General features: G+C 52.3%; 1 protein-coding gene across 5 annotated transcripts in view; it reads right to left on the bottom strand.

Annotated features, from left to right (window-relative positions):
• MGLL (monoglyceride lipase) overlaps positions 1-23,420 on the bottom strand; it is a 113,428-nt gene that overhangs the window by 13,809 nt on the left and 76,199 nt on the right. For 4 of the 5 annotated variants that reach the window (XM_034658878.1, XM_034658879.1, XM_034658877.1 and 1 more), the window contains 3 exons: positions 17,441-17,577; positions 16,012-16,122; positions 5,502-5,591 (listed from right to left, as the gene is read on the bottom strand). In XM_034658878.1, coding sequence (XP_034514769.1) covers positions 5,502-5,591; positions 16,012-16,122; positions 17,441-17,577 — 338 coding nt within the window. The remainder of the gene's footprint in view (positions 1-5,501; positions 5,592-16,011; positions 16,123-17,440; positions 17,578-23,420) is intronic. The other variant, XM_034658876.1, reaches the window with a different exon arrangement.

The raw sequence follows: 23,420 nt of genomic DNA, 5'->3' as shown, positions 1-23,420 counted from the left end.
TTTTATGTTCTGTGTGTATTACCACAATAAATCTTAAAGGAGATAAAATAGATATCCATATTGATATTTTCATCTTTAAGCATGGATTAAACAAGTACAGCAGAATATCTCCCATTGGTGCACCTTGGGGAAGAGTATACGGGAGGCATGGTGCTACTGTGGTGACTTTTGTGTCGATTTGAAATTTTCCGTAATTAAAGTTGGAGGAGAAAGCTCCCTTCCTCACACTCCCAGTTTTCAGGTTCTTTATCTGGTTTGCCTTTGCCAGTAGGAGCCAAACATCCCTCGGGTAGGCTTGGGGCAGGGAGACCCCTGTGGGCAGAGTCCCCTGTTCGGGGCTTGTGTCTGGCTGGGCCATTTATACCAAGGCTTGGCAAGTCAGCTGCATCCCATCCTCACGTAAATGGGGGTCCAGATCTTAGCTCCCGGGTAGCTTCAAGGTGACTGAGGGTCTCTTTGAGAGAGCTTGGCCGAGGTGGCATTCCCATGTGAACCCAGCCGAGCGTGTGGCATCTTTCTTCTTGGATCACGTGAAGGTACTTGGGAGAGAAGCTGCAGGGTGGGGAGAGCCCCTCGTGGTCTTGGATCCGGCTGGCAGCTGGGACCACCCCTGACGGTCTCCCTGTAGACTCACTGGCTTTTCTGCTGGCATTCGAGCCGCTGCCCACGGGAAACTGCCTGTCCCAGGGTTGGTGGCAGGAGGACAGCTGTGAGCAGCAAACATGGGGGGGGGCAGGTCCACAGACCCCTCACGTACAGGACACAGAACCAAGCTAGACCCATTCCTGTGCTCCCCGCTGGCCACTCCCGTATGGAGACAGACGTGCCAAGAGACATTCTAACAGCCCGTTTTTTTTTTTTTTTAAGGTGTTAGTAAATTATTAGCTGCTTCAAATAGACAAGTCCTCTGCAGGGAATGTAAGCTAGGAATGATGGAGAGTCACAAAATAAATCAGCTAACCAAACCGGGCATACTGGGAAGTTAATAACCGGTTCTCAGAGGGGTTTTCTGTGGGAGGCTGTGTCCTGGGGACAGAGTGGGAGGCTGGGCCTATCTTTAGCTGTGGTGACAATTAGTCAAAAGCCTCAGTGATGGCCAAGCTTTCCAAGACCCGGTGGGAGTCTTCCGAGGACCACGGGCAGATATGGCCTCCCCGCAGCGGGGGTGGGAGCCATTCAGGCAAGAGGGGCAGGGGAGTCTCGTCCTCAGCGTGGGGCACCTCTGAAATGCTGGGTGGGGGTCTGGTGCACCGCCCCCCTGGAGGAACGAAAGGAAGAGAGCTGGCCACTGTTCACAGCAATCCGGGTGCCTGGATCTCACCATATGGCCCCACAGGCAGGAATGCCAGCAGCCAGGATGCGCTCGGAGGGCAGTCAGCACATTTATAGAAAACAGAGACTGGTCCCAAAGATAAATCGCCTCAATGTATACACAGCGGAAGTCCCCCTAGAGGCTGTGATCCGAATCACAGCCCTGTCTTCCTCCCAGTCTCGGCCTGGTTCATGGGCTGGCTGGAGCTCAGAGAAAGCAGTGCCTTCTGTGTGTGTGGAACTGGGTGGTTTGCAGTGCTTTGAGGGTGTGTGGAGATGGTCAGCAACCTCCCCTCTTCGCCTCTTGCCCCAGCGTCCTTGGCCGGAGAACTATTTGGAACATTCAAGCCTTCTCGGAGTGGGAGGGATTCATCACATTGTGAAAACCCCACGGTTGAGGGTGGAATGGTGAATATGTCAGCACTCCCATGTTCTGGCCAAGGATGCTAAATGTGTAGACAAACATAAAAAACGCCCGAGTGGCAACTTCTTTGTTCTCGGGATTTTAGTGCGAAGGACACTTGGCTCAGAGTAGAGAGATCTGGGCTCAAATCCTTACTTAGTAGCTGCGTGTCCTTGGGTAAGTGACTTGCCCTCTCCGGGCCCATGCTCCACAAATGCAAATACTGGTAGCAAGACTGACTTCCAGGAGCTGTGGCGAGACACAAGGGCTAGGGTGCGTGGCTCGGAAGAAGGCTGTGACAGTCGTGCACTGGCTGCTGTTGGGATACCATACAGCATTTTGGCCTGTATTTCCAGGGGCTTTGCACCTGCTGGGAGAACGTGCCTCCGTGGGCTGGCAGGTGGCCGTGACGCAGTGCTGGTCAGTGAAGGGTGTCATGCCAACATGCCCGGGTGGGTTGTGGGAACACTTGCCATAGCAAAGCCCAAACGCAGGTAGGGCTTTCAACATTTGGACGATGGAGCCAGCCTGCTTCCCCAGAGACAGACTTCCAGATCTTCCAAGAGCCTGCGGCCCCTTCCACCGGGTCCTGCTTTGGGAGCTTGCTAGGCAAACGTCTCTTTTCTTTTTGGGGCTGTTATAGCTGCAGGGTTCCATGGGAAATATCTTGGCTAAAGATGTGCCTTAAGACACCCTGATGTTAGATCCGGGGAGGTGCCTTTTCTGAACACATTTTCCCCCTGGGCGTTGCTATTTTTAAGGCTCAGCAGAATGTTCAAAGGGAGTCTCAGAGCGGCGACGAGCAGCGACAAGTGAGGGGCTGATTCTCTCCACGGAGGAATGGAAACTCTTGGTCCTTGTTTATTCCAACTGGAGTCCAGCCTGCAGGCTGGCCGGCCACCTCCCTTCCGCTGAGTCTTCCCAGCAGGGAAACGGATTAGCATTTCTAAAGAATCACCCCATTTGCCTGACTGCTCAGAAACCCTAGAAATGAGGGTGCGCAGCCGCGGGGTGCAGGCTGGACGGAGCAGGGAGGGGAAGAGCCTGCTTGCTCTATGTTCACACCAGACTCCCGGTTTCTGTAAGGCCTTCGGTGGAACTTTCCATGATCACAAAAATGAGATTAAAGCTCTGAAATTTGCTCCTTTTAAACAAAGAGGGTTTGGAATCACTTCGTTATCTTTTTTTTTTCTCTTCCTTTTTGCCCCAATACCTTCGGGTGGTAAGATAAACAATTTGAATTTGACTTGGGCATTTTATCTCCAAGATGTCAAAGGGAGCGTGCTTGCTCTCTCTCCCTCGATGTTGTGCAAGCACAGCGGAGGTGAAGATAATTGGTCTTACTAGAGATCGCACATTCAAGCCAGAGCCATTATTCGGGATGCCGGCAGGTGGAGGAGGCGCTGCCCCCTCGGGCTTCCGTCACAAAGTGAATCCGGCACACGGGCCACGGCCCCCAGCCACGGGCTGTGTGCACCAGCTATTGTTAAACAGGAAAAAAAGCTTAGTGATTGTCGATAATAGCTGGGAGGAGACCAGGCATGGGCTTCTCAAGCAGATGGGTTCAGCTCCGGCCCTGATGAGTTGTGCCCCTTGGACAATTTAAACCCCTACTTAACCCCTGAGCCTCAGTCTCCTCGTCTGTGAAATGGGGTTAATGACGACTTCATGCACATTCATCAGGATCAGACGGAACAGCAGGAGTTTGACTTTAGTGTTGCTGGGTCCTAAAGTGGTGTCTTTTCAGTGTATAGATTGGCCTTCTGAAATGAAACTTTTTTCTTTACTCAAATATTCTTTGATCCTGGTGGGTCAAATTTGGCCCCAAGATGTGGCTTTGGGAGGCACTGTGGGTCTTAAAAATGGATTAAAAGTTTCAATTGAATGTGGATTACTTGGGCAGATGGGACATTCCGGGTGTGGGGGGGGGCTCTATAGGCCCCGCACCCCCTAGGGTCTCTTGCCAGAGTCATTTACAAATAGGTGGCCCTCAGTGGTCCAGGAGTCAGACCTCTGATCAAGACTTCTTCCCACACATTAAGGCAGATTCCCATTTAACTGTCCATTCTCTAAGTGACTCAGACGGCCAGGAGGTCACATTTTGTAGTGAAGCTACAATCTGAGCGCTCAGGTCCCGAGGAAACCCAGGAAAGCCACTGGAACACCAGAGCACCCCACTCCATTTTCCAGGGGCCTCGGGGAGCCAACGGTTCCATGGTTTCCAATTCTAAGGCAAGAGGGGAAACTGAGGCAGAAGAGTAGCAAAACGATTTGCTTAATCCTGAAGATAATTCCGGTATCTTCCAGATGCCCAGGGTTGCCTCCTGACCACTGGCCACAAGCCCACTGGGGTCCTTGCCTCCACAGACAGACAGACGGTGGAGCACGCCCACCGAAGCTCTCAGGCTAGCCCCTGCAGCAGACCTGCGGACGGAGTCTCAGTCCGCTCACCTGCAACATGGGGCTGCCGTGCGGCTGGGTGAGCTCACGGCACCTGGCCAGCACCCAATCCGAGGCAGAGTGCAAAGGTGCTGGACTTCAGCTAGATGGGAAGTGGGCCGGCTCACTGAGCAGTCTCTTAATAGACCAACCTGAATCTCTGGGGGGTTTTGGACTATACTCAGACCCAGTATCTCAGGCACACGAGTTGACATTGACCTCTTGTCCCTGCTGACCTTGGTGCCTGGTCCCAGAGGTGGTGACATTAACCAGATGGCACAACCTCCCAGCTTCTCTCTCTCAAAGCCACCTTGCCCTTTCTGAGCTTCTTTCAGCTGCTTTCGCTTTTACAGAAGGTAGCACAGCTCTGCTTGGGAGGCCATGATGGATTCCTGGCAGGGCAGTGACTCCTAAGAGAAGGGGAGCGTGAGGTGTCTTATGATCTGACCTCAGTTTACCCCCTGCCAGTCACCTGCTGCCCTCTCTGCTGTGGCTGAACCGAACTATTGACTGTTCTGAGGACGGGCTGTCCTCCCTTCATGCCAGGTCTTTATCAGCACAGTCACCTTTGCTTGGAGCCCTCTTCCTCTGAACCCTCTTTGGCTCCAGCATCAGCTCCCTCCTCCCAAACCATGGACATATGACTTTTGGTCTGGCCTGAATCCAATCTGCTACCACCATCCCAATTTGCCCCCTAGAAACTGCCCTTCTGTACGCTAAACCCATGAGGTTGGGTGCGGTCAACACCACTCCTTTTCCCGGACAATAACACAGGCCCGGACAGTCTGCCAATAAGAATCAGCCCTGAGTTGTTTGCTGGCTTTTCAACAAACTGTCTTGTCTTTCTGCTGGGGTTGCTTAGGTAAAGCTGCTGGTGGCCATCTTTGCTTCCACTTGGGGAAACTTTGCCTGGGAATGAAGCCAAACCAGGGGATATAAGAGCTGGGGAGAGACAGATGGTGAACAAGACTTTTGAGCCCCTGGATCCAGCCATACCTGAAGCCTTTAGTTCCATTCACCAATAAATACCTCTTTTTGCTTGAATCACTTTGAGTTGGGGTCTGTCACTTGCAGCCAGAGGCCTGGCTGACTCACACAGCTTCATCTGATTTGCTCCTTTGCATGTTCAGGGCACAGCTTGGGCATCGTCACCACCTGTCCCTTGCTGCCCAGTCCCGAAGCCACACAGCACCTCATGCATCTTCATGTCCCCATCACTTCACACAGGGCCTCAGCGAAAAGGTGGCAGACAGCCACGGATGGAACTGCCGCTCAGCTTTCCCACCGGGGCTGCTGCCTTCAGTCCTTCACCAGCCTCAGGTCCCCCCAGGTTTTCAGAAAGACTCACCTCTGTCTTATTCCGAGAGAGCACGCTGGAGTCAATTGGGCCCAGGGACATGTTTGGCAGGACAAGGTTGAGAACTTTCGCAGCAAAGACCTAGCGGGGAGGGGAAAACAAGGGGTGTGAGTTCGGTGGCGTCCACGCCCAGCTCCGCCCCCGGGACAGCTTTCAATAAATTAAGGAAAGTGATGCCCAAGCTGAAGTCCAGCCAGGTTCTATTCCCAAGGCTGAACACCCGGGACTCCCCCTGCTCTGATTCAGACAGCCTCCCGTTAGCCTGGCTTGGGTCTGCACCGTGGGTGAGCCGGGCAGGACGTGGGCTGCTGTGGCTGACGGCAGGAATGCCACGTCTATTTTTTGCCTGCTCCGGATCCCGTGTGGCCGCCCTCCCTGCTGTTGCTTGGCGGTTGTGTTTTGGAATTCTTTGCGGGAGCTGCCTAGCTGAGCTCTTAGGCACGAGTCACTTCTCTGGGGTTCCTAAGAATACACAGCAGGAGCAGAATCACCCAGATCACCTGTGAAGCGGGAAAGCTCAGAAGAGCCCAGAGGAGCCTGCTCTGGTCGGGAAGAATCTGTGGATTGCCTTGGTTTCTCTTGGAGGAAACAGAAATAGTCACCAGCCTGATCAGGAGATGCGTGGCAGAGAGAAAGAGACCTGCTTTGATCCCTGGCTGTGCTGTCTGGAGCACTTGGGCATAAGATCTGAACATCACGGAGCCTCCCTTTCCTTAGCTGCCAACGGGGACCTTGGCACTCCCCCAGAAGACCACCGTGTGCAAGAGCACCCGGCACACAGTAGGTGCTTAATCCATGCTCCTTGAACTTGAGCACCATGCAGGGACAAGCCTTGCCTCCCCACCCCATCTGTCCTGCAGGATCTGGTATTTACCAGGAACAGTGTGAGCCTGGATCTCACACTTCTGCCTGCAGAGGGGGGCTCTTCTCGTTTCTGCACTGCGCACAGACACTTGGGGTGAAAATGCTATTTCACAAGTGAGCTGTGACGTGCTGAAATTAGAATCGCATGGAAGGTGGTGAGCGGTGAATTCTCGGTCTGTGTGGAAGGCGCACATCACGGAGCTGAGAGGTGATGTCCCCTCGGTACCCTCGGCGGGGGCGAGGGCACTAACATCTACCAAGTGACAATCTTCGGTGTGTTGCACACAGCTGTAGGTGCCCGGTCTTTTAATCCTGACACAGATGCCGTGAGGTTGAGGGTTCATCCTCGTTGAACAGACAAGGAAACAGGCTCGGCCGTGCACCCCACGGCCAGCTGGGATGGGGGTAAGGGTCTGGGCGAGACTGTGCTTTCCTCTCACGCCCCTGGCCTTGGTTATTTTCTCTCTGTATGAGTGTAGTGGGGGCCTAACCTTTCCCGTGGATGACCACACACAGTGGCCACTGAGGCTCTCTGTGGAGACAGTTGCTGTACTCTCCCACCCCCTGACACTCAGGGCTCAAACGTCCTGTGTCCTCGGGCTGTACAAGCAGGATGTCACCTCACACAACTGTCTCTCAGACAGCCAGGGATCAGGCAGAGAAGAAAAAAGGCTTTGCTCCTGAAGGAACACAGCCGCATCAAGAGGGCCACATGGTCAGCTTTCTGTGCCTCGAAGACCAGCCTCACTCCCTGCACCCCAAGCCTGGGGTCCAAGCCAGCAAACCCCATGCATGTCAACTCACTGCCATCAACGCGCCCGGCACTACGCCCAGCCCTGAGCTGACTTGTGACAGTCTAGCATAGAAATAGTAGGAAATCTACCTTGGAGCACCGGGGAAGGGCCTGGACTTGGCCACACAGTCTGCAGCCTCATGGGATGGACGGGACCTGTGAGGCAGGGTCAAGAGTGAAGGTGGGGTCTGGGCTAGCCCCAAGGACAAGCACAGGACCTGGACGGCTTGGAGTTCGGGGAGCTATGACAAAGGAAAGAGTTTGGGCGTTTCCAAATGTCTATGAACTCCAGGAATTGGAGTTTCCTCTGGGAACTTATATTCAGCAGTTGGGATCTGTGCTTTTAAAGGTTAAAGAAAGTTTAAATGAAGAGAAAATAGAGCAGGTGAGGAGCGCATTGCCACACATTGCGGGGAGGCAAAGCGCTGTGCCCTGTGGCCCCCACTGGGCTCCAGCTGCATCGGGAGGGTGGATGGACTCTGTGGGACTTACTTCCTCCAGCGGGACTGCCCAAGGGCGACATTGTTAGGGAAGAACTTAATGAGCGTCCCGAAGTTTGCACAACTGGCATCTAGACATCTTGCCGACCTCAGCGACTCTTGCCATGCTCCCTGAGTTGGGCCTGAGGGCTGATGGTTGACTGTGTGTGACCCTACCACGCCTCGGAATCGCCAGACACCTTTGGCCTCTGTGGCTGTCTGGTCTGGCCTGGCCTGCTCAAGGACACTGCAGTTTTTCTGCCCTTCAGTTTCCTACCCATTCCCAGATTAGATGCCAGAGAGCGAGGAAAAGGCCCGGGGGCATACCAGCTCGACAGCAAAGTGAAGGAGGGAGTCCACACCGCATCCATGCCGGTGCTCCTAAGCCCATCACCAGATTTCTTGTTTGCCAACAATTTGTGGTTTGCGGTCATCACCTGAATCTGCGTGGACTCGGGCACACAGGGGCCAGCCGGTGGTGAGGAGACAGACTTACCTCCATCTTTGAATCTATGCTCCTGCCACTGGTGCTTCTTAAACCAAAACACTTATGCCCCCAAAGTGCCAAGACCCCATTTCCAGGAGAAGATGCTGACAGCTGTTAAGTTTGACAAGGATCAGAAAAAGCAGCGTGGTGGCTTGCACCATCCTTGCCCTGGATTCACAGGGCTGAGGGAGGTTACGAGAGGGCCAGGAAGGACTCTACCTGCTGCAGAGGATGATAGCCTTCTCTCCAAGAGAATACTTTTCTTTCTCTTAACAGAAGAACTTTCTACAGCTAAAGGAAACTTTTAGGAAAAGAGTTTGGGAAGAAAAATAAAAGACGGGGGCCATTTCTGGGGAAGTATTTGCTTTGTTCAAAATGCCAGGGGCGCCCGACTGGCTCAGTGGTTGAACGTCTGCTTTGGCTCGGGTCATGATCCCGGCATCCTGGGATCGAGTCCCCCATCAGGCTCCCTGCTCAGCAGGGAGTCTGCTCCTCCCTCTCCCTCTGCCCATCCCTCCCCTCCCCCTCACCACACTCATACTCTCTCTCAAATAAATAAGTAAAATCTTAAAAACAAAACAAAACAAAAAAAACGAACAAAAATCCCAAAATGAACAATGGCAGGGTTTGGCATCTGGAAGAAACTAACCAGTCACGGCAGATCAGTTGGCCGCCATGCCTCCCCCTTCCAAGTCCAGTGAGCCAAGTGCTGGAGAGACTGCTCCCTCCCGCAGCTGCCAAAGGCCTTTCCCCCAGAGAACAAGCAGGAGGAGACAGGGCAAGGACATGTCAGGCTCAGGACGGGAGGTGGCAGGTGGCTGGGCCACTGGATGTGACTAGCCGTATGCTTCCCTCCACAAGGACTCCCAGGGCAGCAGCACTCTTGCTCCTCTAAGGGAGCTGGCACCGGTGGGTTCAGGATGGGCGAGGGCACCTAAAAGGACCAGCTCATGACAGTATGTATGACTCCAGTGCTAGGACAACAAGAACTGGTGATTGAGTCACGAGCACAGATGAGGGGGCAGACCCTCCAGGAAGGCAGGCTGCAGGCACCGTGGCCTTTTCCCTCTTCAGCCTAGTTGTGTCTTGCCACTCAACTCTGCAGGACGCCACCCTGGGAACAGAAGGGTCTTGGCGCTGAGAGATGGCTCAGCCCTGGCTGTGAGTCTGCCCCAGGGAGAGTCCGTGGAGAGGCCTGACACACCATTCATAGGACAGGCCCAGGGAGGGAGACTTCTTGACTTTAGGGGTTCCCTTGGAGCGACTTGTGGCACCCTGCCTTCCCAGGAAGACAGCACTGTTGGTGGAACCTTCTGGTCCTTCCAACCTGTTAGCCTCCTGGTAGTGGGCACGGCAGCCCCATCCAGCCTCCACCTTCCTGATAGTCCATGGCCTCCCTGCTCTAAGTGCGGTCCTCAGACCAGTAGCACCAGCAGCACCAGAGGCTCCTGGGGACTCTGGCCCATCGCATCAAGGTCTGCGTTTTCACAGGACCCCAGGGCGTTCTTGCACGCTCTGAAGGTGGGCGGGCAGCCAGCTGGCATGTCTCAGGGAAGCATCACAAATGCCTCTTCCCGGGGCCCACCCTGAGAGATTCTGATGGAGTTAGTCTGAGGTGGGGCTCTGGTGTCAATATATATTTTTTAAGCTCCCTGGGTGATTTCAGCATTCAGCCAGAGTAGGGAAAGTGCTCCTGTCCCATCGCGGTTTGGACAGGGTTTGGCGGTGGCACACGGACATCTCTGAAGGGCACGCTGCTCTTTCGAAGGAGCCGTGATAAAAGATGTTTGGACAGCCCTGACCCTCAGCTCTTTTCCTAAAGCTGCATGGTAAGTTTCACACCACATTTCTAACAAGACGCAATGGGGTAGAGGCAAGTCTTTTGATGACAATGTGGTTTAAAAAAAAGAAGAATTAGGTGCTTAGCCTCTTCCCCACAAAAATATCCAAGACAGTTGCAGGGGCAGAATGCTTGGAACAATTGCAAAAGATACTCCCTTTCCCTGCTGTTCTTTTAGGGGTTGTTTATCCCATTAGCCTAAAGGCCATCGGGGGAGGAAAGGGTGAGGCAGGGCAGAGGAACCAAGCAGGGGCAGCGGCTTGATTGTGCTGATGAAGAGAGCTGGAAGGGCTGAGAAGGGGGTACGGGGGAAGACGGGCCACGTAGTAAGGAAAGGGTGGGGTGGGAAGAGCTGGAAAGAGCCCACACCCTGAGGATCAACTCTGTTCAGGCTGCCCAGGTGGCTGCTGCTGCGTCCCACCATCGTCTCCGTAAGCCTCCACCATCGTCTCCCTAAGCCTCCACCATCGTCTCCCTAAGCCTCCACCGTCAGCCGGGAGAGCCCCCATCAACTGCCAAGGGAAGGCAGAAGAAGCCAGTAGAGGCGCCAGGAGGCATGCGGCTCACCCATGAAGAAGTCTGAATCGAAGAGAATAACCTTCTCATTGCCAGTTCGCTCAGGCTCTTCGGATAATCCTGCAGGAGTGTGGAGAGAGCCTCGGATCCAGCTCCGGGGAGGGGCAACCCCAGATAGTGCCCCTTGAGGTGAGACCTCCCCCAGTCCTGACCCCCACAGGCTAAGTCAGGTTTGTGCCACCAGAGGAGCTCCCAGTGGCGCCAACTTAGCAGGGACCCCTGGTCTCATCACCGAAGGATAATGGGGGGCAGAGAACTACAGCTAATGGGCACAAAGTCGCCAGACCCCAGCCCCAGAAAGAGGAGACGGAGAGCCAGGCAAATCTGGATTCAAACTCTGGTTCTGAATCACCAAAAAAGTCTATGGTCCTCAGTTTCCTCATCTCTCAAACGGGGATAATGAAACAAACCTCGAAGGGTTGCTGGGGAGGGTACCTGAGACCTGGTTCCCACAGAGCTCATCCCTAACTGCCCTTCTGGCTTCTGGCCCCAGGAGAAACTCAACGAATATTCCTCGGCTGACTGAAGAGAGCACCTGCCGATGTTTTTCAGAGTGAAGGTTTCAGGAAAAGTAGGACCCGCAGCTCTCCAACAACCGTCATGGTCACAGCTAGAACCCGAAACTACGGCACCCCCCAAAAAGGACAACTCTCCCAGAAGTGAGGTCCAGCTCCTGAGGAGCAAGGGACCAGAGTGTGTCATTGGCCCTTGACATGCCCTTGGGGCGTTCCTGGATGAAGTGCAGCGCCCATCACTTTAAATACTAGTGACTTGCACGAAAGCCTCTATTGATCCGAAAGGTTTTAACGGCTCCCCAAGATCATTTTTAAGCTTCTGCCACTGAGACACTTGACATGAGGGAGCGAATTATAATCGCGATCTTCTAAAGTGGCTCCAGCAAGCTGACTTATGCAAAAGGAGGCCAGAACTCCAGGCCTCCTGTGAGGGTGACATCCGTGCAAGGGTCAGCCCAGACAAGGGTCCTCCTTGTCTGGGGGAGGAAGGCATCCTCAGGCCAGCCGAGACTAGAAAGTGCCTTGTGCCTTTTCTGTAAGCAGAGCTGGGAAGGAGGGAGCAGCTGCTCTCTGCTGCCTGTCCTGTGCCTGGTGCATAGCATGGGCTCCCCAGAGATGTGTTGGGGAGATGAACCCAGTCCTTGAATGCCAAGCATCTAGAAGTCTGTACCCCCAGCTGCGACAGCGCAGACACCTGTAGGACAGAGGTAACACCTCCTGCCCAGGGACATCACAGCTGCCAGATTCACGGCCACTTCATGACTGTAGTTTAAGTCCTGGTCTCTGGGTCTAACTTAACAGCAAGTGTGAAGGAGCGGCAATGTCCCCCGAAGCTTCCTGTTTCCCCTCCACCCCCAGCCCTCAGACTGTCCCCAGGGCCTTCTGGAGCCCAGTGACTACAAACAGATGAGAATGCGCTCCAGTCAAGGGAAGCTGATCGCAGGCATGCTTTGGGGTGAAAGGGAGCATCCTGCCTTGCCCGCCGGCCAGGGCTGGGGCACAAGCGGGCCTTGAGCAAGACAATTGGCCTCATGTTCTCATCTGTGAATTGGGAACGCCTTTCTCTCCTTACTGGGTGGAAAGGAACTGAGACAGAGCAGGTCATGCACCAAGGGCCAGGTTCATGGCAGCTCTCTTCTCTCTACTTGGCTAGGTGCCCCAGTTGATGGGGAGTGGAAGCATCTGGAAGCACTGGACTGGCTCCTGCAACCCTGACCCTGGATCCCAGCGGACAACCTCTAGGCAAGAAGCAGAGAAGACCATTTAGAAGATTACCCTCCCGGCAGGCTGAGCCCCTGCCCTGACCCTATGCACTGCCCAGGGGGATTTCAGGTGTTCCTCACCACCCCCGCCTGGGAAAGTGGGTGGTTCTGTTCCTGCATGCTATCCCAGGGCAAGGCCAAGTGAGGACACACACACCCTACTAGCTGGGCAGCCAAGGGTTTCGCCTCTGTGCCCTGGGAATGACTTAGCCCTCCTGCCCCCACGGTGTGGGACGTGGAGATAATCCCCAGGAAATGGCTTCATAAGCAGCTGAGACTCATTCTGATACGCTGGATATCGTTTCCAAATTTCCCCTGCTGTCCCTTCCCTTGTGCAATCACATTCTAAACACAGACAGTGTTTGGGGGCCAGGAGCCTCTGTCCTCCTTGTCTGTTCTCCAGGCTAAATATACCGCAGCTTGTTGAAAAGGGAGCAGGGAGATAAGACCAGATGTGTGCAGGTCTGGCGGGGTAAGGGGGGGGTGCGGTCTGGCAGGGGGATCTGTGTTCCCACATTCCAGGGGGTGGGGGCTGTCCTCTTCCACATGCCTGTCTACATTCAAAGACTCAGGTGCCTCATCGCTGTCCATTTCGATGATTTGGGGAATCTCTCCAGCAGGAGTTCGGTGCCATGAAACAAACCGTTGGCACAGTCCATGGGCTGAGCTCCGGGAGAGGAGGCACGAGGCCAGGACTCGGCTTTGTGCTCTGTGGCTTGGCCCCGGGAAGGCCCCCTCCACCACCTCAGCTCTCAGGTGGGCATGGTCTGTGGGAAGCCGTCTCCGAGGTGCGCAACGGAGACCCCACCTAATCCAGGACCGATCCTAAACTATTCCTGTTAATCCTGAAGTGGCCCCAAGAGTAAAACGACCAAATTCAAGGCAAACCCACAAAAATGAAAAAGCCAGCCAAAAGAACAAAGCCAGCAGAAAGCACAGAGAGGGTACTCTCGTTTGTGTAAAACCCAGGAACGAACGGAGCGTGCCCGTGTGTCCCAGGAGACGGAGACTCTGGCTGCCCGCCTCCACCAGGCAGAGAGACTGCCTACTGTCTGTCCTCTTGTCATTTTTCAAATTTTGAACCCTGTGAATGTATTATTCTAATGATATTTAAATTTTAAACAAAGATTCTATGAGACTCTTTCAGGAAGGTTGTCAGATGAGACTAGCTGTGTGCAGGGTGATCAAGTCACCGGGGGGTGGGTAGGCAAAGGAATCAGAGACTCTGCCAGTCAAAATTGCCCAAGACCCAGGGGCAGCAACAGATTTCATGGTGGGGAGGATGTGTCCTCAGGTCTGGGGGCAACAGGAAATCCAATTTGTCTTGGTTAATAAGAGGAGAGCAGTACCCCCCCAGGGATGGCTGGTTCCTGATTTGACAAGGTGATCTGTTAGCACAGGGCTCTGAGAGGTCACGCTGGTAGCCTTGCCTGGAAGTCCCACCTCTACCAGCGACTCTGAGGGGAAGCCTTGTGGCCCACTTCTGGACCCTGCTGCCATGACCCCCTTGTGCATTTTATCTGGAAAGCCCCAGGGTCTCCGGCTTGTCTCTAAGGGAGAACGTCCACAGCAGAAAATACCTATTTTTTTCTGTGGGGAAACATCCCAGATGGAGAGTGGACGGCCCCAGATTCAGATCAATCACAAAAGTTGTGTGATCCTGGAGAGTCACTCGCTCTGCCCAAGCCTCAGTGTTCCCATTTGCAAAGCAAGGTCACAACCTCTCCCAAGGGCGGTAGCGCACAGGAAAGCAGGGCGCATGCTTGGTGCTCACGGCATTGAGTAAATCTTCCTGAATCAGAGCACAGGGCTGCCATGCGAACTGCCCTCTCTACCGTGATCCTGCTCTTGCTTATTCTACTTGGAAAAGAACCCTCGATTTGAGTGATTCGGCCTCATGCTCTATAATCACAGTCATGATGGGAGCTGTCCTCTTGCACACGTCAATGACCGTGAAGGAGCCTGTCTGTGCGTTACCTGTGGCTCTGTGCATTACCTTCGTTTCTTTCCACGGCAGAGGCAGGGTGGCTTCCGCCTCCGCTGCTGTCCTCCCACAGGGCACTGAAATTTACTAACGATAGTTGATTTCAACAAGTCCATGGTGGTGTCCTTCAAATGGGGTAAAATTCAAAGAAGCTAGGCATCTCCATTCTTTGGTAAATTAAGAAAATCATGGTTCTCTGGTTAAACTCTCAGATAGCTCCAGGTTTCTCTCTTGCTCGGCCTGTCTCCATTTCAGATTGGTGACATCTCTGTGTCTAAAGGAAAGCTTGTACACAGGACCTGCCCACCCATCTCTGGCCGTGGGCTGGAGGAAACACTTTGAAAACATTTTTATCAGGTTTCCTTCCCTGTCCCATGCTCCCCTCTTTGGGTCCTCAGAAGAATACCGGAGGCATCAGAGCTAAAGCAATTATTTAAACGTCCTGCTGTTGTTTGATGGTGAGGCCAGGGAAAGGAGGGTAAGCCCTGGGCTGATGGCTGCCCAGTTCCCCACGGCCCCATGACCCCGACCTCACCCTTGGAGTCCTTTGAGATTCCTGATGACCGGCTCAGACAGCAGCCCCACCTGGCGTTGGCATAAGATTAACCCTTCCCTGGGGATCCAGGGCGTTAGGATTCTCGACTCTCGTTCGGTTATGCGCCCTCTTAAACCTCATGCCCCTAAAGGATGGGTCCGTAACATTCACAACCCACATTCACAACAAGCAGTCCTGCGACGCCACGCTTTCACCTCCCTTCTCAGGGAGAAAGCACCTGTTCTGCTCCGAGGTAGGGGCGCTGACCCCTGCCCAGTTGAAAACCGTATATAACGTTGACACTGCCCCCAAACCCCAACTACTAATGGCCTACTGTTGACTGGAAACCTTACTGATAAGATAAACAGTTGATTAGCACGTATTTTGTATGGTGTATGTATTATACGTTATATTCTTATGATAAAGTAAACTAAAGAAATACTGTTATCAAGAAAATCATAAGAAAAAAGAAAATCATAAGGAAGAGAAAATATATTTACGGCACCATATTTATTGAAAGAAATCCACGTATAAGTAGGCTCGCGTAGTTTGTGCCTGTGCTGTTCAAGGGTCAACTGTACTTGTTAGCTCGTTTGCCTTGTCAAAGCAGCTCGAAGCCGCAGAACCACGAGCACGCACACGCGTGCCACTGCACCCCAGTAGAACCGGGACAACAAAATGATGGATAAAACAAAGGGACGCATCCTTAGAGTCAGAGGGAAAGTGCTCTGGGCACGAGCAAAGCCTCTATGTCACCATTACAAATTGCCTGCAGTTTCCACTCACTTTGCACTTTTGGCCCATGTTGGCAAATATTCAATGAAACTCAGCTCAGGCCTTGAACACAAATTGTTAACAAAGGTTATTTTGCTAGACTCCTAACACGTGTCACCTTTTCCCTGTTTAACTTTCACCAATAAAACATGCACACACAGGAAATCATTCTTCTGTTGTCTCTAAGGAACAAAACACACCTGAATTTGGAAAGCATGGAACCCTGGTGGCAACAATGTTTGATATTCGTCCAAACCTTCACACAGCAATGCGTGAAGTCCAAAAACAGACTTTGGCCCTTTCCCCCAGACTCTAGCCATAAATGGACGTCCCCGTGGACGCCCCAGGTCCCGGGCACCGCAGGACTCGCCCAGCACCGGAAGTCCATTTACCTTGAAAGTTGTTGCAGACTCAGGATTGGCAAGAACCAAAGGCGAAATGAGGACCATGCCGGAGAAGTGGCTTGGCCTCTCCGCGGCCGTGAGGATGGCGATGGCACCTCCCTGCAAAGCAGAACAGGCCAGGGTTGCTGCGTGCCAGCTTCCGCCAGCGCACATATTTCTAATAATCACCATCACCGCACTCCTCCGAAGCTGCAGGCCTGGCCCGGAGCCCTGGGGAGGTCTACCTTGGAATAAACACCATGGAATGTTGGATAAACTGGATCTGCAATTATTTTATTACACATGTTTTTTTTTCCTCTGGGTTTTCCAAGAGCAAACATTTCAGAGAGATATAAATAAGGTTCCTGCTTGTGGGCTGCAAGTTAAACAACACATTCCTACTTCGTTTCAAGCCAAAAGCTGGCAGACCCCCAATGCATCCATTCCGTCAGCCTTAATATGAGATTTTTGTTTTTGTAATCGGATTATAAGACAAGATCGCTATACTTTTTTTTTTTTTTTTCTGGTTCGGTCAAGATCCCGGAAATTTTGGTTCCAAGAAAAATACTTAGTGAGTGTGGATGGTGCTGGAAGCATGAGGCCTTGGTTGTGTGCCTGAAGCTGAGGGTAGTTGGAACCAGCGTTGAAATCACAAAGGCTTACAGAGGCCGGGCAGGTAAGAGAAACACAGGAAGCAAGACAGGCTGTGATAAAGGGGCGGAAGCCCTGCGCCAGAGTGAAAAGTCCCCCCGCTGCACCCCACCTTCCCATTTCATCAGTTCAAAACCCTCTGCCACCTGGCCTGTCAGGCTGTCCAGGGGTAGATGTGCTGCTAATTTGCAGGCCGTGGATTTAAAGATCATACTTGGTTGATTCTTAGGGGATTGTATACACTGAAAAGGTGGAAAGGATTTTGAATGATTTTAAAGGAATTGTTTCCTTGGGGGAGACTGTGCCCCCAGCTCCCATTTGTACTGTGCAAGCTGGAACAAGCACCTGGGGTTTGGGCACTTTCCCGGGCTTCTCGCTGACTGAGAGCCATCCCTGCTCTAGAAGTGGCTCTGCAGGGAGAAGTGCCCTCGGGAGCCTCACTATGAAATGGCATGGAGGGGCCAACAGAGCTTGCAAAAAAAGGTTGGTTTCCTAAGAGGCCCCGCACCAGAGGTCCTCAGGAAGGACGGGCAGGCAGCCTCCTGGCGCCTTGGGCCCCGATGGGAAGCTCCCTCTGGGGCTGTCTCCAGGACGTGGAACCTGGCTTGTCCCAAGCACTACACTGTCCGGGAGCTCTAAGTACGGCATGCGGAGGGGGGCGTGCCAGCAAGGCAGAGAACAGATGGGGTGGGGAGCCCCTCTTCATCACGGCGTTCTCACACCTCCCATCCGCAGCGAGGCTGGGCACCGGGCTTGATTTGGGCGGGGTCTTCTGTGGTCTACTTACCATGGAGTGGCCCAGAAGGAAGACAGGAAGCCCTGGGTAGTCTTTCTGCATGGTATCCACGTGCTGTAACACGTCCCTGATGAAAACGTGGAAGTCAGACACTACCATCCTCTCTCCTTCGCTCTGTCCATGGCCAACTGGAAGAGAAAGGGAAATGAGAGAACTGTAGTTACCAGGGGGCTGTCCGCTACTGCAGCTCGGTGGTTCCCCCGCCAGAATTACCTGCCCCTCTTGACTGAGGACCTGAACGAATAGTCCCATGGAGTCCTCTCTCTCCAACCACTCTCTCACATGGGAATTCCCTCCCCGATTTACAGCTTAGGAAGTCGAAGCACAGACTGGTTAAGGACCTTGCCCAAGATCACACAGCTGGGAAGTCATAAGCCAGGATATAACCGTTTCAAAGCCTGTCCATGCAGCCAGGATGCTTTCCTTGTAGCTGTTTCTAGGGAAGGAAGCATGGACAGGTGCACAGAGTCTCACCAGGCCTGATTTTCTATCGAGTGGCCAGGAGTGAAATTGATGGGGCTCAGAATTTTCTGGGGTTTTCCCAGCTCTTTGATCCTCACAGCTGTGTTTCAACATTAGCCTTTCACCAGGTAAACTGTTACATCTTGTCTCCTCACTTTATAGCTTTCAGTGATGACAATCTGACAGACACACAATGACATAAAGTAGTCAAGTGTGTTTGCCGGAAGTCTCAACAAAGCCGCGATAAAACTAGGTCACAGTGTATTCCTCCTGGATTTTATGATCTGTCGCTTTTCTGTGCCGTTCATTTCCCCTTGTTCTTTTCTTAGGGTCTCTCCACGTTTTCCCTCTCTGAAGGACATCAGTCGCTATAGAAACATCGAGCTGGCGGCTTCCTTATTCAGGCTGCAAGCAGCTCATGGGACTGACTGAAAATCACAAGAAAGAAAGAGCTTACAGAGAACAGGGGCCACGCAGCCAGGGTATCTGCCCAAACCCCTCCTGCCACCTCTGCGGGGGGCAGCTGTCACAGGAATAATGACTGCAACGCTCATTTCACAGATAGAAAGGGTAAGGACTTACTGCTTAGAACTGACAGGTTGCCTGCTCCTCAAATTCAGGACCCACACCATTGGGCCAAGGGCAAGCTCCTGTTCCCTGCTGGCCGCCGTGCACCCCGCCCCGGCCCTACCGCCTCTCTGACTGTCGCACGCAGCCAGGGGCCCAACAGCTGTCACCTTCTCAATGGCACCCTCTGCTCCCTTGCCCCCTGAGGGTTTTTTTTCCCTCCTTAAATTTATTTTTATTTTTGTATTGTGGTAAAATGTATGTAACTCAAAATTTACTGTCTTAACTATTTTTTAGCATAGAGTTCAGTGGGCTTGAGTACATCCACGGTGTTGTCCTGTTATCACCACCATCCATGACCAGAACTTCCCCAAACTAAACCTCCATACTCCTTGTTATGGTCTGAATTGTGTCCCCCACCACCCCCAAATTCTTATGTTGAAGTCCTAGATCCCTGTAGCTCAGAATGGGACTGCATTTGGAGACAGGGCCTTCAAAGAGGTGATTTAATTAAAATGAGGCCATTCTGGTGGGTCTTAACCCTATCTGACTGCTGTCCTTATAGGTGGAGGAGATTAGGACACAGGGACATCCAGGGCATGCACACAGGGGAAAGATTGCATGAGGACAGAGTGAGAAGACGGCCATCTGCAGGCCAAGAAGAGAGGCCTCGGAAGAAACCAGCCCTGCCGATACTCAGTCTTGGCTTCCAGCCTCCAGATATGGGAGAACATAACTGTCTATGGCGCCTTGTCTTGGCAGCCGGAGTGGACTAATACACCCATTCCACAATAATTCCCCACTCCCCTCTCCCCGCCCCCCATCCTTAGAACATAGTTCAGTAACGATATGCCAGAGTCTTAAAGTTCAAGTTATTGCAAATATGTCATAATTATTTCCTCTGGGTGCTTATGTTACTAATTTGATATACAATGAGATTTGTTAATTTCAAAATAAATTTGTTACCAGCTATAAGTTTTGCTTTTAAACTTAATTTTCTTTTCTGAATCCATACACATTGACATGGTACAACAGTTAGAGATTTATAAAAAGATCCATCCAATGAAGTCTTACTTCTGTGTCTATCTACTCTACCTCTCCTCTCTTGTTCCCTATGGTTAACCATTTTAGTTATCTTCTGTTTTTTTCTCGAAGCATTTCTTCTTGCAAAAATATGTTGCAATGCGTGGTACCCCTTTGTGTGAGCGAATGGAAGTTTCTGCAAGCAGTCTCTCACTGAAAACTATGTGTGTGCTAGCAATCTCTGATTTAGTAAACAGTTGGCTGGGGGCGTTCTATTTCACCTGGGTGAAGGGGTGCCGTCGGGGTATATGTCTAGATGCAGGGCTGCTTGATTAAAAGGTACGTGCCCATGTCACTCTGGTGGTTTCTGCCGAATTCCCCTCCACGTGGGATATCCGGTCTGGACTCGATCAGCCAGGTATGGGAGAAGGCCCGTTTCTCTCAGCCTTACCAACAAAGCACGTCGACTACTGTTTGGGTTTTCACCCATAGGATAGGGGAGAAAGTGTAGTTTGAACATCGTCTCATTCTTCAAGAGCCAGCTGTATTTCTTCTGTGGTGAACTGAAAATTCATGTCTTTGCTTATTTTTTTCTGTCACGGTCTTGCATTTTGTCTTGATATTTAAGAGTTTCTTTTATATTCTTTTGTCCTTCGACTGGAGCTGTGCAGGTGATCCTTATTTTTAAATAGCCAAATTATAAATCCTTTCTTTTTATGGCTTCTGAAGTTTGATTCTTGGTCATACAGGCTTTCTCCACTTCAGGGTTGCCGTCAGTTGTACGTTAAGTTCTTGTATGGTTTCATTTCTTTTTTTGTGGTAACGTGTACATAACACAAAATTTACATGCATCGCTTCTAAGTGTCCAGCTCGGTGGCCTGAAGGACACTCACAATATTGTACAACTGTCACTTCTGTCGAGTTGCAAAATGCAGATGGGTCTTAATTGTCTTAACGAAAGTCCTGACAAAGTCCTTCATTGCTTCACTGAATTGTGAAGTCATCCTTGTCATACAGGGAAGTTCCCATTTTCACTTGAATCTAGTCTATTTCTGGATTTCTGCTCGGTTCCGCCAGTCGGCTTATTCAGGAGTGAGCTCCTGTTACTAAGTACTAGGGTATCTGCCTTTCCTTTCTATGGATTACATGCAGGAGGCCCGGGCACTCCCCCGGCTCGCCCTTGTTCCTGTCCATGGTTCCACGCTCTGGCTCTCCTCCAAGTGTAGATGTCTCCTAGCTACGCGGTCTCTGGCTCCTGGCTCTTTCCAGAGCTGCAGATCTGTCTTGCTAGCCCCTGGTCCAAAGGATTCCTGACTGTCCCGTGGCTCCTCAAATTTCTTCCAGACCAGCTCCCCTCCTGGTGTCCACATGGCGCTCCATGGCCCCATCGTCTTTCCGAATCATTCAGGCCCAAACAGGGCTATTGTCTTTGACTTTAATTCTGTCCCTGCGTCTAGCTGATACCCGATTCCTTCTGGATTTCCAGTGGCACAGCCTCCAGAATCAGTCGCTCGTGGGGGCTGAGGCCCCTGCTGGATTTCACCAGCCACGGCCTCATGACCGGCCTCCCTGCCCACCGCAAGCTCTCCTGGCTCTAACCGGCTCTGCGCTGCCCTGCTTTGCTTCTGGAAGCTGCTCTGATCCTGCAGTGGCCAGATGTCCACCACTTTCCAGAACTCAGTCTGCACAAGCTAGCCCAGGATTCAGGGCTTCCACTAAAGCCTCCTATGCATGCCACTGCCTCAACAGAAACATTCTAAGCCATACCGACACCCCCCTGCCCACTACTCCTCAAAGCACATCCATACCTCCTGCCTCGTGACGCTCAGGGAACAGCCAGCACCCTCTGCGGCGGAGCCCTCACTCCTGCACCAGGCCAGGAGCCAAGCCCCTTAAGACCAGGCACCAACCCGATCACTTCCATAAAGTCTGCTGTAATCCCCTGGAAGCAGGTGTGGTTTTCTTTCCCTTCCGTCCCCAAAGCACTTCTTGTCTTTATCACACGTGCGTTGATGAGACTGTGCCTTCTTTCTCTCCTCCAGCACCATCCCTCCCCCATGGCCTGAGGGCCCTGGAGCCAGGGTGACAAGAGCTCCGATGAGTGGCTGTGGCCCCCACCGTACTGTGCTGGGGGGTCTGGGTCTGGCTGGACGGGGCAGAAGAGAGTGCTGCGTGTGACGAGTGATGTCTGCTACGGACACAAAGGGGGAGGTTCAGTGTGCACGTACCCCATATTTGCCAGGCTGTGCTGCCGAGCAAGGATCCCACTTTATTCATCTGCATTTGCCTCAGGCTCTGAGCACAGGCCTGGCAGAGGGTAGGTGCTTGCTTAATGCCTGCTGAAATGGACTGTAGGCATATTTCCCTAGTGGCCATGCATCAAAGAGATTTAACTCCATGACTCCGGCCACGGTGGATGGGATACGTTTCCTTTCCCACCACGTAGACGGAGCCTGCTGAACACCAGTCTACACCCGCAACTGCAATCCTTCTTTCCTGTGTATCTGTTTAAAGAGCCCTGCCCCACAGACCTTGATCCCACATACTCTGAGTTTTGTTAACCCTGATTCCTCTACATACTATCTTTTTTTCTATTTTCTGTATTTTGACACTTTAACATCTGACCTTGGTGAGACTGCCCCTCCCAGCATTCACCAATTTCTAGAGAAGGGAAAGAGCTTGCCTGTGAGGGAGGCTTCCACATGCAAACTGACCACTCCAGAGCCCCCTCACCCCAGCACCCCTCGTCTATGGCTCTCGCACTCCAGGGCACTAAGCCCCTACCGGCTCCCATGGCCCAAGCACCTGAGCACCACGGGGCCAGGGGCCGGATAACGGGGGACAGCCCTGTGCCCCAGAGCATGCTGAAATTATGCAAACCAGTCAATCCTACACCTGCTTACCTGCCTCACCTGTTCCTTCCCTCAGAAACCACAGGGAAGTTTCCTGCCCATGTCTCCCCCTCACTCTGCCTCCTGATGACCCTGGAGCAACATCTTCTGTTTCTAGGGCTCCGTGAATAAAATAAATTCCTACTTCGTATTACATTTACACTGTTGGTGACAGATAAGCACTTAGTAATTCTTTGTTGAATGGTTAAATAATCCTGGTCTCTCTTTGTCTCATGCAAAATCTTTCTTATTTTCCACACTCCTATCATGTGCAAAAGAGATCGCTGGAAGTATTCAGAAAGCTGACGATCCTATTAATGTTAGAATAGAAAGAAATGAACACCCCACTTCCCTTTTAATAGGGAACTGGTCCTACCTAGTATTCACTTTCATATAGAAGAAAACGCTGGTAAAATACAGCCTGAAGTAAGGGAAGAGAGAGTAAGTATTCACAAGGCAGGAATAACAATGCCTAATATTTGAGTGGCAGTTTGTAATTTACAAAGCCCTTTTCCCAGAGTTTATTCCATCTGGTCCCCACGACTCTGTGACTCAGGGTTCCAGTGCCCCATTTTCTAGCAGAGGAAAGGAACCCTCGGGCAGACTGGATGGAGCTCGGCCCACGGTTAGTTGGGGTCCAGACCCCACATCCAGTGCTTTTACTGTCACAGCTCCATGGGACATGTGGGCAGAAAGTGGGGGGAAGCTGGTGGAATGAAAAGAAAAGCCCTTCCTCATAGGGCAAAGAACCTGCCGTGAGCACACACAGCTGGCACCTTCCCTCCGGGCTTGTGCCCTCGTGCTGGGAGCTGCTCACATCTGAGGCCAGTCCTGGGAGCAGCCCATCAGCGGCCTCTTACGCAGCGCGGGTCACACTTGCCAAGTGGCTGAGCTCTTTACTGCCTGCATATGTGCAAATACAGGGGCCCTGGGAAGCATCTGTTGAGGGCCTTCCCAAATATTTGACAGCGGGGTACAGTGGGAACATATAGGCTGGTCAGAGACATCTAAATTAACCACAGCAAACA

This window comes from Ailuropoda melanoleuca, chromosome 4 (genome assembly GCF_002007445.2).
Source record: "Ailuropoda melanoleuca isolate Jingjing chromosome 4, ASM200744v2, whole genome shotgun sequence".
In the NCBI taxonomy this organism is placed as follows: Eukaryota; Metazoa; Chordata; class Mammalia; order Carnivora; family Ursidae; genus Ailuropoda; species Ailuropoda melanoleuca.
Note: the sequence above shows the minus strand (reverse complement) of the source record. Positions and strands in the feature narration are given on the sequence as shown.